The sequence below is a fragment of the Numenius arquata genome, chromosome 2 (assembly GCF_964106895.1).
Source record: "Numenius arquata chromosome 2, bNumArq3.hap1.1, whole genome shotgun sequence".
Lineage (NCBI taxonomy): Eukaryota > Metazoa > Chordata > Aves > Charadriiformes > Scolopacidae > Numenius > Numenius arquata.
Genome location: NC_133577.1, coordinates 88,551,273 through 88,568,860, shown reverse-complemented (window position 1 = coordinate 88,568,860; position 17,588 = coordinate 88,551,273). Strand labels below are relative to the sequence as shown.

The 17,588-nt window shown below is 39.1% G+C and overlaps 1 protein-coding gene across 1 annotated transcript in view; it reads left to right on the top strand.

Annotated features, from left to right (window-relative positions):
- Positions 1 to 17,588, top strand: part of ACSS3 (acyl-CoA synthetase short chain family member 3) — a 91,209-nt gene that overhangs the window by 7,479 nt on the left and 66,142 nt on the right. Inside the window, exons 2-3 of the mRNA XM_074168486.1 lie at positions 459 to 603; positions 10,856 to 11,044. Coding sequence (XP_074024587.1) covers positions 459 to 603; positions 10,856 to 11,044 — 334 coding nt within the window. The remainder of the gene's footprint in view (positions 1 to 458; positions 604 to 10,855; positions 11,045 to 17,588) is intronic.

Sequence of the window (17,588 nt, the reverse complement as noted above, 5' to 3'; positions counted from 1 at the left end):
CTTGTACACTTAATCGTTATTGCCAAGGGATGAATAAGAATATTTTGAGTCCTGAACCTGTTCTTAAAAAATGTATGTGTGCATGCTAATACAAAGTAGTGTAATAACGCATTTTCATTATATCAGATTATTTTATGTGAATGTATGCTTTTTCTGTGAAACCTTAGCTATGAAAATCAGAATGATTGATGCAAAGTTAAATCAAGACCAAATTTAGCGGATTCTCAGTTACATAAATTAAAGTACAGTACTTCCACTATTTTCACTAATAGTCTTATTTAGCTTTTTGAGTAAATCGTGAGGTTATAGATTAAAAAATGACTTCCTGAATGGAGTATAATGTTTTATGAGCTATATTTGAATTGAATGCTCTCATTCCTTAAAAAAAAAATTATGCAAAAAAATAGCATTAATAGTTTGGAAGGCTGCATGTTATGTATTTCCAACTTCTTTTTTAGGTTTGTAGGTGGAGAGCTGAATATCTGTTACAACGCTGTAGATCGTCATGTTGAGAATGGACGAGGAGACCAAATTGCCATTATTTATGACAGTCCTGTAACAAATACCAAAGAGAAAATAACATATAAGGAACTTCTTGAACAGGTATGTTTGAGAATAACTTGTCATTGAAAATGGGCAGTAAATATTGCACAGCAGGTAGATACTAGAAAGGTAGAAACCTTGCTAGTTTATTCCTTTTGCTGTGTTCAGTATTGATTTATATGCTTCAATATCTGTACCTGATTATACTGCATCGAAGAGATTTTGATTTTCCTCTAATTCTTCTTTTTTTCTTCTGCAGTTTAATAATTTTTTCCTGGTTGATTAAATTTTGAACTTTTCTCTATTGGATTTCTCTTTTTCCCCCCAGCAGTTCTTATTTCATGTTTAAAGGTAAACCAAAGTATGTCAAGTCCCTTGGCAGTTGCTATGATGAACAAAAATACAGTTCCAGGAGAAATGCAGATGCATACCTTGGCTATTGCTGCACATCGAGTGTAAAAACAAGTGAAATTTGCCAGGGAGCGGCTCTAAAGAGAGCTGCATCATCTGCCCGGATGTAGGCTGTAGTGGGGGGGCTGGTGGCCCCACACTAATTTTCTGTCTGGTAGGTCTGTGGATTTCGACTCCCCCATCAGCTGAGGCAGCTTATCCCCAGCTGGGGTCACGAATACCCAGTTCTGCATTAGCCCTTTCAGATTTACTCAGTGCCCGGCCCCGGGTTGGTGCCACCGTGGGTGCTTGCAGTCTGCCCCATTCAAGGTTCTCTGCTCTCACAGCTGTCAGCTGGTGGTTTGTCCTCACACTGGCTCTTTTCTTCCAGTTATATGTAGCCGTTGCACTTAACACTGAGCACAAAGAAATGTTGGAGTCAGACTCGTATTCTTCCTTAATGTATTTCAATGTGCAAGATGCATTACAATGAATGGAACGCACTCACTCTACTTCAGATACACACCTAGTGGCTGGAGCAATGCGAACCTTCGGTTTAAAATGTGAAATGAGTAATTCAGTTTGTGAGGGTTTTATTCCACTGTTGCAAGAAAAGAGAAGTCGTACAGCCACAAAACATGATAAACCTGTACTGCACTCTACCTTTTAAGGGAAATATAGAAAACATTTACTCCTCACCAGTTTTCAGTTGATTTACCAAGACCAAAGTAGAACTTAGAAGTTACTGTACAGTATGCTGGAGCTAGAACAACTAGCTTCAATGTTTTAAGAAATTAGGAGACTTTAAAAGGTCCCAGCTCCTTATCTAATTTTATCTATTCTTTTATATATGTATTTTATATATATGTACTATATTTTATATATAAAATTATAATTTTATATATACAATTTTATGTCATGTCATATAAATATAATATACACATAATATATGAAAAATATATATTAAATAAATATATATACACATATAAAAATACATACTTGTTTTATTTTAATGATGTAATACAACGTTCTAATGTAAATTATCTTAAGTGGACTTTGTAGAATTTTCTCTGCAAAGCACTTGGAAAGTTTTGCTTTTTAAGCTTGATGCTGATATTAAGCCTCCTAGGTTTGTGTCTCTGTATTCTCTGTAAGCGTATTAAATGTTTTAGGATACGGCTGATTTGTGCAGAATGAGGAAGTTTTACTAACTGACATATGCATCCTCTCCTCCACATTTCCTCTTTCAGCTGCATTACCAAACTGAATGGAAGAACTGGTTTAAGTTTTCTGGGGGTATGTAGCAGAACGCGTTCAGAAGTTTATGATAATCTTGCTGGTAGCTGAGTCCTATCTAAATACTGCTTTTAGATTCTATAGTTTCCTCTTCTCCTTAATCAAAAGGGAATGTAAGTGAAAGGCAGGATTTGAGATGTCTTGTATGTTGAAGCTGTCTAGTCCATTCTGTGGAATAATTTTAACTGGGTTTACCTGGTAAATATTGGACACCCGATAACAAAGGTATTCACAAAGACATTTGCTGAAAATGAGAAAGACATGGGCTGGTGTATTTTGTGTCATAGATCCTGTAGGGTCTAGGAGAGACTTCGCGAAAAGGCCTACCATACCACTGTGGAGCGTGGGTGATGATGTTTGGCTCACAGCCCTCCATCATGTCGTCACTGTGTTCTCAGTCTGCTCAGTGTAAGCTAGAAGTACTATATCCTGTCATATTGAAATAGACTTTCAGCGCTCTGCATGTTCCAGTATAAATCAGTATGAGTACAGATCAGACAAATGACCGAAGCTGATGAACCTCCTGGTGGGGAAAGAAGCCTTTTGCCTTCTTTCCTTAGTTCCTTTCCTAATTTAAAATAGCCCGACAGTGTGTATCTGTGGTGCAGATTGTCGTTTTGAGTGTCCACGTCCAACGAATGTTTAGTCCAATGAAGGTCTGTCTGGCCAATAAGTTGATAGTGTAATGAGGGTGTCGTAGCAGAGACTGCCTGTTCAAAATGTCTCTACAAAAGATCAGCTCTTGAAGCGGTGGATTTCTTTCTGGCTTTTGGTGATAAAAGAGGAATGTGTAAATGGATTCAGCAGAAGTTACGTAGGATAACTGTGGGTCACACGGTGAGAAGATGCAGAATTTTGTAGCAGGTTGGATCATTTGTTCCAGGATCAAAGTCATGGTAAGGATGAAAAAAATGACATAGGTGCTTGGTTGGAGATGATGTAGCTCCTTAGGGAGAGTGGGGTAGCTTGAGCTGTGTACTCAGGAAGCCCATTGTTTTCAAATTGTCTTTGTCCTTTTCACTTGTTGCACTGCTCTTCGGATCTAAGAGCTATAGTAATGCTGCAGTTTTAATGTTAACTAAACTACAAATAATTGAGAGAAATGTTGGAAGCTTGTGGATGTTCAGTGCCCAACCTGTGGGAAACGTTTTTTGGTTGGTTTTTTTTTTTGGGCAGAACTGGAATAGAAGGATTGCAGGACAATTTCAGCAATTCTTTATTGATGTAAATAATGGCAAGATCAGTTTGTGTTGATATTCTGTACAACTATACTTCCTTCATACTTGGAAAGTCTTGAGAATTACAGCTATTTAAAGTGAAGTTGTACGTAGTGCATAGAGTTGCATTTTAAGTGTGTTAATTATATGTTGTTACAGATTAAATCTGCCAAATGCAGAGAGGAGGAATTTGGCAAATTTAAGACATAACAGTCTTCCAGAATGTACTGATGGGATTTTTTTCTTTACTGTTGCCTGTTACAGGCCTTTAAATGAGGATTACAATATTGAACTGAAGCCAGTGAAATGGGGATATAAGTGAAAGTTTTGAGTATGGGAGATTCTCTAATTCTCTACCAGTGAGATGGTAGCAAAAGATAAGGGAGACACAAATTCTGTTAGAGATATTAGTGAATTTGTGTAGTGTCAGGGTAATATAAAGATACTCAGAAGAAATAAAGAGCAATGGCTTCTGTTCATTTAAAACCAAATTTTCTGATTGTGTTGGAAAATGCTACTGTTTTCAGGTTAAGGCAAAGGTTGTTGGGTAGGTGAAAAAACCCTTCTGTTTACATCACTAGGTGTATTCTTTAGAATGTCTCACTTGCTAAAATGAAATCTCATGAATTTGAGAGTCATATTATTTGCAGTTGTTGACTCTTGACAGATTGTGAACAGAAAAGCAGTATGATTACTCTCTGTGATTCTTTTCAATAACAATGCACAGTTCACATGTTGAATTCAGTGCCATAATAAATAATTTCTGAGTGCAATAATGTGATGGGATTAGTAAAAACTAACCCCCCCCCAAGCCTTCAAGACCATTGAATGTTATAAAAATACGGACGAGGAGGAAGGGCTTCAGGTTATTAACAATTGGTGGGGGTCTAATTTCTTCAGTAGGAAGGTTTTTTCCATAATTACCCACCCTAAAAACATCTACTTCTGAAATAGCTATTAGCCATTAGCCATTGTCAGTTTGGATTTATGTGTGTATCTGTCTTGCTCTGCTCATATCTCCTGTACACAACTGAGGTATCACCCAGGTTGTTCTGTTTCTAATAGTCTTCCTCATTCTTCATGCTTTACTCCATCGTCTTTCTTTGTCTTCTTCCTTGAAAAATAATTCTTTCTTAGCTAGAAATAGTGACTTTTATTTCAAGATATTTTTTCTCAGAATCGCTTTAGAATCAAAACTAGAGTACAGACAGAAAATCCTACTGAGATTGACAACCCAACTGTTTGTCTGGTAAAGCAACATTATCTTGATAAAACTATGTATTAGGTTTCTTTTTTAATGCTGCTTTTCCTTATCTTATTTAAATCTCAAATGATATTCTTCAATGCATGTCCTAGAAAGATTTAACTGCAATGTCACTGGGATAGCTCTTCAAAAATATCAATATTAGTATTCTTTAAAGGATGAGACTTGTCAGGAATTTATAGAGTGGTGTCTTGTGTTTTTCATATTCCGCACAAAAGACTTCCAAATGACACTGTAAAAGTCTGAAGAAACAGCTGGAACTTGATCTCCCCTGACTGAAAATAGTTATACTGCAGCATGTCAACGTCAGCGATGCCTACAGTAATGTATAATTTGGAGCAGCTTGGGCAGATGAGTGAAGAGAAGCCATGCTGAATTAACTGCTGAGCCTCCTGACATTTCCACTTTATGTGGTTTGTGAGTTTTACTTTGGACTAGGTTTTGTTTCACCCTTTGGACCGAATGTGTCATAGCTCACTTCAAAGCCATTTCAACGTAGTTATCCCACAAATCTTTGCTTCCTTGTGGTTCCTTTAGGAAGTGCCATGCTGACTCTTCATCTGTCTCACTACTGTTTGACTTCTTCCCCCACTCTAAGTGGATGTTGTCCAAATAGTGGCCTTTTAGGGGAACCTAAATACTGTAGGAGTTGTGCAGGACACTATGAACTGTCCCTCACAAGTGCTAGAAATTCCTCCTGAGGCAAATGCTTGTCTGGAACCCATCTCTTCTGTGGAGTGAATGCTGTGGCATCACTTCTGATCAAACGTTAGATCCATGACAAGCTGATAAGTATTACAGAATCCCCATCTCATCTCAGTTCCTCCTTGAAGACACACAGGCTGCAGCTGATCTCCCAAAGCAGGAAGAAAAATGGCACTTCCCAAAAATCCCCAGCTTTCTCTCAATCCAAGGAACTTCTTGGCATCTGAAAGAGGAAAGGAAAAATAACTGCAACTAACTGCCATCTCAGCAGCTGTCTGGCTGTATGAGAAAGAAATATAAAGCATCCTGATTTATGTTTTTTCTTGTCATTTGTGGAAGAGCATACCAGCACCACTACCACCACCTTTATACGCTGCATTTGAGACAGCATGGCTGGGGTTTTGTGCAGGAGCCTAGGGGGGCTGTGGGATCAAGGCATGCCATATCCACAATTTATGCGGTTGCCAGGACTATGCCTGGCACACAGGCAGAGCTGGGACGGGGCAAGCGGTCTCTGACGGAGCTTGCTCCTCCACAGAACTTCCCTCACAGCTCACAGCCCCCTGGGGAATCATCTCTCAAGCTCTAGCAGCTCTCACAGTAAATCCAGAGACTTACACCACCTTTCCACAGCTCTGCACCAGTGCCCTAATTCTACCAGAAACCTCCTAAACATATGCTCAATACATGCACAGGAAAAGATTACACACACTTACTCAGGTGGGCATCCAGACCAGTAGTTTTGCAGTTCCCATTGCCTGCCGTGGCATGGTGTGGGCCAAGGTGTGTCTCACGGGGATCCTCTGGGGGTTGCAGCCATGAGACATGTGCAGCACCATTGCCATGCTTTTCCCTAGACTGTGTTCCGGGATTGCTGATTCTGGTACTAAGGGCGTGGATGTCCTTGGATGCCTGTGGATGTCCTTGGATGCCTGTGGATGTCCTTGGATGTCTGTGGATGAGCAATGGGCTTGGTGGAATGCTCTTCCCTCCCCTGAAGATCTGTTCAAGATCTCTGTCGTAGTGGCACACGCACTGTGCCACCTATGAAGCACGGGTTTCCCATCTCCTCAAGAACATGGTCTTCATCTATTTGAAATGAATGCAGCACCACTTGTCAGTCCTGTCCCACTTGGTAGGAGGCTTGACATTAGCAATAGGGTGGTGCATCTGCTCGAGAAGCTTTTGCAGCAGTAGGAAAAGGAGGAAACAATAATTAAGAAGAGTGATAGAAGAGTGAAGAGGCTGATCAAGGGGTGGGGGGGAGTAGGAAGGAGTACTTTCTTTAGTAGTCTTGAAGTAATAACACAGTGGAGAAGCTGAAGAGCTAGGGCGACTTGCGGCTTTTGCTTTAGAGGACTACGTGCATGAGATTGGCTCTTTTTACACCATGAGATGCACTTTAGGATGTTTCAGGAGCTCTTGATATTTGAAGAATCCTTTTGTGTTTAGCTTGCATTGAAGGACTGGACACTGGTGAGACCCAGTCATTGTTCATCACAGGAAGGTTTGAAATTCCTCTTTTGAGCATTTTGAGTGGAATTTCTGTTTTAGTATCTTCTAAGAAAAATTCTTTTGGCATGGACCAAAACTGCTTTTTGTAACTACTAGGGACAGCCAGGTGATTTACTTCAGAACTGCAGTACTTCTCCAAACCTGAACTGCTAATACTGATGTAGCATTTGTTTGGTGGCTGGGTAAAAATAAAGCCATGCTCACTGGGGGCTTGCATTTGATAGAAGTGTAATTTAAGCCCAGATCTTCAACGCTGAAAGCCTACTTCAGTTTCTTATTATATCACTTGGTCTCAAGTGATTTTATTACTGAAGTGTCAAACATATTAAAGTGATAGAGCAATCTTAAACTTTGAAGAAAAGCAGAGAAATAGCATGCTGGTAGGAAAATAGCAACTGTAAAATCTTGAGTGATAAAGCATGCTGTCTTAATGTAAACCATAAATGACAACACACTGTAACAAAGTGGAAGGTTTCATGGCTTTTAACAATTTAATGAAATGTCACTACTCACTCTTCCCCCCTCCTTTTTAGAGTGATTGATTGCTTGGGTGGTTCAGGGTTTCCACATCAATCTTAAGGGCAATGTGAACCTGCTTTATGATGTTCCTTAGTCGTCCAAATAATTGCAGATAGAGACAGTGTTTTATTATGTAGTCCAAATGCTCCCTGGTTGTCAGAAAGATGCGGGAAAAGGCATAAGGAAAATCATAGATACTTGTGTTATACTGGTTATTGTCTTCGGTGACATTAAGCTCTCTAGGGTGGGGAGGTTAAGTGCGGACAAGTGAGTACTGTGTTTGCATGGAAGACGTGGTTCCTGCCTGCAGCGTACTGTGTATATTCTGCTTTAAGTACAATTTACCTGTGATAGGTTTCAATGAAAATTACTTAAGTACATGCAGATCTCTTCACTATTTCCCTCCTACAGCCAAATACCAAAGTTATGTAGTGTGTATACAGGCACTAGGAGTCTTCTATTACAGAATTACTAATTATAATCTTTAAATGATGGCTTTTTCCTTTAGTGCACAAACATTGCCTTTTTCACCATTATTAATAATATAAAATAATGAATAATAATACTCATCTATTGTGTTTAACTACTCATTGTCTACTATCCACACTTAACACTGACTATAAAATTACTCATTAAGTATTGTTTTCATTGCCGCTGTCCTTTTTGTCAATACTCTGCTTGAGAGTGTAACAAGCAGCAAAGATAAGGATTAGTTCTCTCAATTCTTTGAGGTAAGGTGATGTTAGCTCTGTAATGACTATGTAGATTTTAATGTTTTCAGAGTAGGAAGTATAGAAAAGGAATTTACCATTGGAAATAGAGTTATCCTTACTTACAATTATTTTCACTAATCCTATGTAGAAATGACTCTAAGTGCCAGTGGCATGGCAATAAATTCTAGTTATGTACATGTCCATGCCTTGTTGATTTTTGTTGGGTTTTGATAGCGTATGTCAGTTTCATAGAGTATTGATAGGTACTAATAGGTCTAGAATTAAAGATATTTTCTTTTGATGATCAGTAACATTTAATATAAAAGGTCTGTTACAAATAAATCATACATGTACCTTAGTTTGTGTGAGTTTTCAGCTTGGTATGGTGATGACTGCCTTATAAACATATTCTCTCTTGTGGCTGAAAATAACAGCAGGGATTTTTGCTATGTTTATAAAAAATGGAAGCTATACTTTTATCTTCTGATGCAAGCATGCATGCTTGGAGATTCTATGTTTCCATTTTCTTAAATTCTCAGGCAGAAGCATAGAAATAGGCATAGTTTGATTGTGGATGAGCTATGTATTTAATGCAAGCACAGGTCAGATGCATCTGGAGCTTCTGGATGTTACTGTCTCAGGTTGCTGAAAGTCTGAACATGTGTTCCCACTGAAGAGAGAAGCAGTGAATAATACTATATTATCCTCTCCAGTATCAGATAGGCTTCTAGGATTTGATGTAATTGCCCCAAGTTTTCTGAATATGACCGTAAAAGAAAGAGCCTAATGTCTAGGAATCTTGGAAAGCAACAGTGGTTGCAAGTAGAATTAGGGAGTTCTTTAAATGGAGAGAACTCAAATTTGATGAATAATAAAAATGACAGTAAAACATTTCAAAGAAAATCTACCCTTCTGACTAGCTCATCCTTGAGAAAGATGGACCTTCCCTCCTGTCCTGCTTGTACAATGTGTATCATTGGCCTAGGCTGCTCCCCTTGCTTGCATTATTTTCTGGGTCACTGCAAACATCTCTGACTGCTTCAGAAGCTTGGGTATTTTCTGTTCTACAGGCAACATCCCCCTGATGCTCTCAGGAATTTTTCTCCCCTTTCCTTTCTCTCCAGTCTGATAGCACCTGAGGAAAAGTCTTTCACGAGACTAAATTTTACTTGAAACCTTATTTATGTGGTACAATGAATCAATAAGGAATAATGCAGTACAGGTAAGATGTGAGAAATTCATATATAAGTAGATTCATGTTACATTGATAGTGAAAGAAATTACAATGTTAAACTTCTTATGATATTGTAGTATTTTTTAGTGAATGGCAAGGTAAGAGGAGGTAAGAAGAGTTCCCCTGTAAGACAGAGCAACTCCTTTGTCCTGAACTTAGATTTATCTGTCTTCAGATATCCCAAGAACATCCTAAAGAATTTAACTTTTTAGTCTTACCACCAATGTAAAACTATTGCAAACAAAGCTCCTGTTCTTGTTATGTCTGACTGGCATGTAGTTATGCTTATGGAGCATGCCAGCCCATGACTTCCTGGGGTGTTTCTAGTTCCATCTTGTTTGCCAGTAGCTTATTAGTCTACTTTATTTCTTCTTAGTCTACAGTTTTTCCTGTTAACCTGTTAGCCTATGTTTTGTGCACAGTGGCATGCAATTTTACCTCTGTTACTTATACATTAGAGACACACTGACGTTCAATTGAAAAATTTAAAGGCAGTGAGCAGGTTCAGATACTGAGTGTTACACAGCTGTCAGACTCCGGAACTTGAGAAACCTCTGACAGCTGAGTTCATTCACTTGCTCTTGGGGAATTAATTATTTGCTTTTCCTTCGGAAGATGCTGCATTTCCATGCTGCAAGAAGCATGTCAGGACAAGTGCACAGTGCTTGTCACAGGCTCCCATGCTCACTCTAACAGAACTTACTGTGCGGTAAATTGTCCTTCCTGGTATACTAATGAAACAATCAGTAATAGTTTTGTGACAGAATGCTGTACACTGTTGACATAATAAATATTTTCTCATGGTGATACTGATGGCTGACATTGATGCACATTTCTTGAGTTCCAGTCCTTTGCTGCCATGCACACAATCTGTCTTCAGGATTCAGCACACCAAAAATGAAAATCTGAAAATGAGAGGAAAAATGACTTCTTAAATCTAAACATGTTTCTCTCTGAATTTGTGTTTACATCTGGTTCAATGTGTAAGATTTCTTGTCTCAGATTCTGAGAAGTTTACAACTCTGTAGTAGAGAAAATACTAATTTGTGTTTCAAACTTAGCTATTTAGGACATAATTTCTGTGATAAAATGTCCTGTTTACATCCATTCTCAAAATCTAAAATTGAGAAATATAAGCAGTTATCTGGATAAAAGAATGAGTAGTTAGTGTCATGCAAAAATTTGCAAAACATTGCTATTGATTTTTTAACTCTAATGTGGAAAATAATTAGCTTCAGCCTGTTCTTATTTTACAAAAAAAAAAAAGTACACTTTTTTGCAAAAAGGAAATTGTCATATATTTATTGAACCTGGATTGCATTGCTCTTCAACTTTCCGTATCGTACTGGCTTGTCTTCTTAATGTCCTCTGTCTATTGATTGTGTGAAAGTTTTTTTTTATGGGGCAACAGCAGATCTGGAGAAACTGTTAATATGTTGTGAATGTTTTGTCAGTACAGGTCTCCAAGTTAGCTGATGTCATGGTCAAACACGGTGTGAAGAAAGGAGATCGTGTCGTCATCTACATGCCCATGATTCCGCAGACAGTGTACTGTATGCTGGCTTGTGCAAGAATAGGAGCCATACATAGCCTGATTTTTGGTGGATTTGCATCTAAAGAACTTTCTGTTCGCATTGATCATGCAAAGGTAATACATATTTGGAACAATAACCACCATTGCATTAGTTAATTATACGTCAATGTCAAAACCCACTTTTTTTTTTTTTCCAGAGGGGATAACAACATTCCTCTTTGTGTGGCACCCAGTCACAGTTTGTTTATAATACCTAATATAGCAATATGAACAAAGTAATACGTCTGTTCTGAGGGTGATACTTTATTGCAGACATTGAGATACAAATTTTGACCTCGTTTAAAAAAGCGAGTTCAACATGCTGCTGTCTGTTTAGAGCATACTTTCTTCTCCCATTTGTCAATCTTTTTCTACAAAGCATCACCTTAAAATTGGCTTTTCGCCCAGCATTTTCCTCAAGTGTATGAGGAAAATGCTGCCAACCCTAAATGACTTAATTGGTTTATTTGATGTTTAGACATATTAGATAGTCCTTTTTTCAGCTATAGATCTGCTTCATCTAATTTCTACATGAATCAAGGCAGCTAGGGATCCAGCTGCCTTAAGTAAGTGAGTCTGAAGAGAACATAATTAATAGAGGTGAATGCTTCAAAGGCTTCTGAGTTTGGCACAACTTGAGCTTGTTTATGAAGCATTATGTAAGTCTTCGAGAGTGAAAATGCAAATAGTACTTTAATAATCTACTTAGTAGCTTATATGTGCATATTAGTATCTTGCATATGTATTAGTTTCAAACCACCTAACAAATGTTTGTACTGGAAGTTTCTGTTCTTGTTTTCTGCCAGTGAACAAGACAAAATTCTTTGTCGTCTTGATCAATCACCTGGATCATTCAGGCCATCCATAGTAGCCATCTGTCACTGTATCACGTTGGTTAGATGTATAAGCCAAAATATTATGCAGCGGAAAGTCCACAGGATTTGTGGAACTTTTAGCACAGAAGTGCTTTTCAGATCACCAAGGCTTGAACGTTATGAATATCTGTAAAGAGAAAGTTGAATGCATTCCCCCCTCACTGCCTTGATGTTCTAACAAAGAAGAAGTTAATAAAATGGCTGAAATGGTTCGTTGGAATTGTGAAAAAAAAAAAAAGCTGAGGGAAGGCTAACAACAGCTCCATAGTTTTCTCTGTCTTTCTTCCCACTGCCCTGCTTTTTTAACAAGCCATAAAAATTTATTTTAACTCATAAAATTAGGGAAAAATCATGTAGAAGAAAAAATGATAAACTTTTAAAATGAAGGTTTCTACAATGCAAATAATCTAGCATGTTTACTTTTGGAGTAATTTTCAAACATTAACTAATTAATCCCAATGGATTTTCTCTGAGGAACAAAGGGATACAGCATAGTAATCATAATCCTTGCTTCATACATTAAAAAGAAAACAGAGAAAGTTTAAGTGATTTATGCAAGGTCACATAGCTGGTCTTTCAAAGAGTTAGCTATAGAATTAATAGATGCAGGCCATGGATTAAATCCTAATTTACATTGCCTTTTTGTTTCTTTAAGAGGCAGATCTAAAGGTGGTTTTTGGTCCATCTGATGTGTAATGAAAGTGTAGCTAAAGAGGAGAGGCACATCCTAAATCTAAATTTCAAAACATGCACCAATTTTGCAAAGCTTTCTTGATAAGTGAATTCCACACTACTGAGATTATCTTTAAGATATGTATATAAGTAGTTGTGATAGATGTTATTCTGCTGAACTCAGAAGTTAATTGAAACAGTCTCAAAAAATCCTAACCTTTCTATTAGGCTTTTATGTGAATTGGTTTAGATGCTGCAGTACAGGAGCTAATGTTGGTAAGATTAATTAGAAAGAGTTAAAAATGTGCAATGGAAAGCTGACTGTGAGATGCTCTTGTGAAAGAAAGGTCAAACTTCACATTGTATTGGAAGATCTGAGTGAAAGAAATAACAAGCACTTTCTAGTTAGTGACTATGAAAAGGTACATATACTGTACTATCTTACCTTAATTTATCTTGAATTTTAAATAGGTCTGGGAATGCTGCAAAGTCCTGCAGCTGATAATTTCTACTCTTCTCAGGTATTGGCAGTTACAGACATTCTGCAGTGAATTGTGATGAAGTGATACAGAGCATAAGAACAGGCATTTCTTGTCATCTTTCCTTTCACCTGAATCTGGGAATACATAGTTTGTAATTTCAAAACAGTGGATGCTTTCATAGAATCATAGAATAATTTGGATTGGAAGGGACCTTTAAAGGTCATCTAGTCCAACTCCCCCTGCAATGAGCAGGGACATCTTCAATTAATTCAGGTTGCTTAGAGCCCTGTCCAACCTGACCTTGAATGTTTCCAGGGTTGGGACATCTGCCACCTCTCTGGGCAACCTGTTCCAGTGTTCCACCACCCTCATTGTAAAAATTTTCTTCCTTGTATCTAGTCTAAATCTACCCTCTTTTAGTTTAAAACCATTACCCCTTGTCCTATTGCAGCAGGCCCTATTGGAAGGTCTGTCACCTTCTTTCTTTAAGGGGACTTATAAGTACCGAAAGGCCACGATAAGATGTCCCCAGAGCCTTCTCTTCTCCATGCTGAACAACCCCAACTTTCAGCCTGTCTTCATAGGAGAGGTGTTCCTTTCCTGTGATCATTTTTGTGGCCCACCTCTGACCTAGCTCCAACAGGTCCATGTCTTTTCTGTGCTGAGGGCTCTGGAGATGGGTTCAGCACCCCAGGTTGGGTCTCACTAGAGCAGAGCAGAGGGGCAGAATCACCTCCCTCGACCTGCTGGCCACACTCCTTTTGATACAGCTTGTGTTGTGTTTGGCATTCTGGTCTGCGAGCGCACATTGCCGGCTCACGGCCAGCTTTTCATCCAGTCCTTCTCCTCAGGACTGTTCCCAGTCCCTTCATCCCTCAGCCTGTATTGATGCTGGGAGTTGCCTGGACCCAGGTGCATGACCTTGCACTTGGCCTTTTTGACCCTCAAGAGGTTCACATGGGCCCACTTCTCAAACTTGTCCAGCTCTCTCTAGATGGCATCCCATCCCTCAGGCTTCTCAACCGCACCACTCAGCTTGGTGTCATCAGCAAACTTACTGAGAGGACACTTGATCCCACTGTTTTTGATGAAGATATTAAACAGTACTGCTCCCAATATGGACCCACAAGGGACACCACTTGTCATGGATCTGCACCTGGACATTGAGCCATTGATCACTACTCTCTGGATGTGACCATCCAAGCAATTCCTCATCCACTGAACAGTCCACCTATCAAATCTGTATCTCTCCAATTTAGAGAGAAGGATGTTGTGGAGAACTGTGTCAAAGGCCGTACAGAAGTCCGCATAGACAACACCCATAGCTCTTCTCTTGCCCGCTGATGTAGTCACTCCATCATAGAAGGCCACGAGGTTGGTGAGGCAGGACTTGCCCTTGGCGAAGCCATGCTGGCTGTCTAGAATCACCTCCTGGACCTCCATGTGCCTTAGCATAGCTTCTAGGAGGATCTGTTCCATGATCTTCCCAGGCACAGAGGTGAGGCTGACAGGTTGGTTGTTCTCAGGGTCCTGCTTTCTACCTTTTTAAAAAATGGCTGCAGTGTTTCCCTTTTTCCAGTCACTGGGGACCTCACCTGACAGCCATGACTTCTCAAATATCATGGAGAGTGGTTTGGCAACTACATCAGCCAATTCCCTCAGGACCCTGGGATGTATATTGTCAGGTCCCATAGACTTCTCTATGTTCAGCTTCCTCAGATGGTCATGAATGTGATCTTCTCTTACAATGGGAAGGACTTCGCTCCCAGCCACTTGATAAGTGTGGGAAGAGAGGTCGCCAGTGAAGACTGAGGCAAAAAAGTTGTTGAGTACACTTCAGCTTTCTCCTTATCTATTGTTACCAGTTTGCCAGTCCTGTTCATCAGGGGGAGTATGCTTTCTTTGATCTTCCTTTTATGGCTGCCGTACCTGTAGAAGCCCTTCTTATTATTTGCGTCCCTTGCCAAGTTCAGCTCCAGCTGTACCTTGGCCTTTCTGACCCCATCTCTACTCAACCGGGCAGCGTCCCTATACTCTTTCCAGGATACCTGTCCCTGCTTCCACTGCCTATGCATCTCTTTCTTGCCCTTTAGTTTGACCAGCAGGTCTTGACTCAGCCATGTTGGACTCTTGCCTTCCTTTCTTGATTTCTTACACCCAGGGATCGAGAGCTCTTGTGCTCTATGGAAAGCGTCCATAAAGATCTGCCAGCTCTGTTCTGCCCCTTTGTCCCTGAGGGCAGTTTCCCAGGGGGTCCCATTGACTGACTCCTTGAACAGCTAGAAGTTTGTTTTCCTAAAATTCAGGGTCCTGACTTTATTCTTCACCTGACCCGTATCCCTCAGGTCTGCGAACTCCACCAGTGCATGATCACTGCAGCACAGACTGCCTCCCATCTTGTCACCAATTAGCTCACTTGTGTTGGTGACCAACAGGTCTGGTATCGCATCCTCTCAGGTGAGGCTGTCTATTACCTGGCTTAAGAAGCTATCCTCAATGCATTCCAAGAGTCGCCTGGATTGCCTACAGCTCACAGTGCTACTTTTCTAGCAGATGGAAAAGGACATTAACTATATTTTGAGAAATTAACATGTCATATATTTAAGCACTTTATCTTAGTAAACTAGGAAAACTGAGAAGGCTACCTAAGAACAATAGGTTCTTACAGCCTATTTAAAGGGTATAGCCTATTTAATAAGGTGATTGCTTATAGCCTATTTAATAGGGTAATTGCTATGTCTTCAACGATCAAATTTTCTTGTGTTTTTTGAATCACAATAATTGTATAGAAATTCCAGAGTTCTTTTTTGATTTTAAGTCCAAACCCTGCAAAATAAAATAAAAGTAATGGGGTTTTTCAGGCATGTGTTTTTTGAAGACACTTCACTAAACCAGTATAATGATTTGCAAGTGAACAACAATTCGTTGAAACACAAAACATATGAGACATTCAAGTTCCTCAAAACTGTTACTCTCTTTCATTGAGGTCAGAAATACTGTACTGCTCGCTTATTTACAGTTGACACATTTGGAAATTTTAATAAGACCTCCTTGAAAAAATGAGCTTATCTTTTGTAATAGTTTATTTTGAATAAGACATAGTTCCTGCGCACAGCTAGTTACTCTTCTCATCATAAGGTGATCAAACCGTTTGAGTGACGAGGCAGCAAGCTCAGCTGCTGATACTTAAGATGCACAGTTGCCTTATAATAGTTGCAGTCCGGTCTTTTCTTGTCTTGAAGCAGTGTTTATTTTTGGAATATATGTTGTAGATTAGAAGGTGCTATCTTGTGTTTTATTTTCAACTACTTGTGTAGTATGATTCAGGTATCTCTCTTTAGAGCACTGTATAATATCTGGCAAAACTTAATGTCTGTGGCAGTCTGACATGTATCTTCTAACTACAAAGCCAGTCCAGTCCCAGCAGGTGCAGCAGTTATATAATGACTGCATAAGCACTGGAATTCTTTAAAATGTGTGCCACATTTTTAAGAAGTGACACACTATGAAAGGGCAGTAAGTTTGAGCGTAGGCTTGTGATCAGATGTGTGGCTGGGGCATGAAAAGGAAAGATCTTTATGTGTTGAATAATGAGGGCCCAAGTGCTGGATTTCTCAGTAAACGTATTCGTGACACTTCTGATATTTTTTGCCCCAATGATAGTTGATTATCTGCAGTTTTTGCAGCTTTATTAGCTAGCCCCCCCAAAAGTATTTATTGCTTTTTCTAAGCTTTGCCTAGTATGCTCTTAGAGACTATAGAAGAATTTGTAGGAGGAGTCTTTACAACAGAATAAAATTGTTGGTCTGGTACTATTGGGCCTTGCTTTATCTCATTTCTGCTTTATCATATTGTTGTTTTTTTTTTCTAGAGCTCACTATCGCTGGCATTCCTTCTTCAGCAAACCTTTGAACTTCCTTGGTTTTCTTTCAAACTAGTTAATTTTCTATCTAATCTTAGTGTGCAGCACTGCACAAAGCCACAAAAGAGATGGGAGATGGATGTATAAAAACAGTATAGGAGCAGAGATGCAGAGAAAGTAATGTCAAGTAGGCAGAGGGGCAAAACACTAGAGAACAGCAGTTAAAGCCAGTAATGGACCTTTGATTTGCATAGAGTGATCCATGATGCTTCCAAGTGGCAACCCTCACTTGGGAAATAGATCACATTAGCCAACTTAGTATTGCTTATTTTTAGACTTCTTTACTGCATACAAAGCACTTGATGAGCAGAGATGGCACCATTTACAAATGACTGTAAACCTGGTGTTGACAACAGTCTTTCATCTTAACAATTGAATAGAACTGTGTTAATATTTTACATTAATTACAGTCTAATTTCAGGGTAGCCTCCAGTGAATTTGCGGTTTAACTGCATTGCATTGTATCATCTTTTATTAAAATCACTGCATCCCAAAAGAGAAAGATGACAAATACTGAAATTTTAAAGCTCATCTGAAATCTTTATTTTGAATACATGCTAATTAGCAAACTTCTCTGAATGGCAGATTTGGACCGGAAACCTTTTATTATTGCACAAGAAAACAATTTAATCTGTGCATTCTGTGCGAAGTTTAATGCAGCCTTAAGT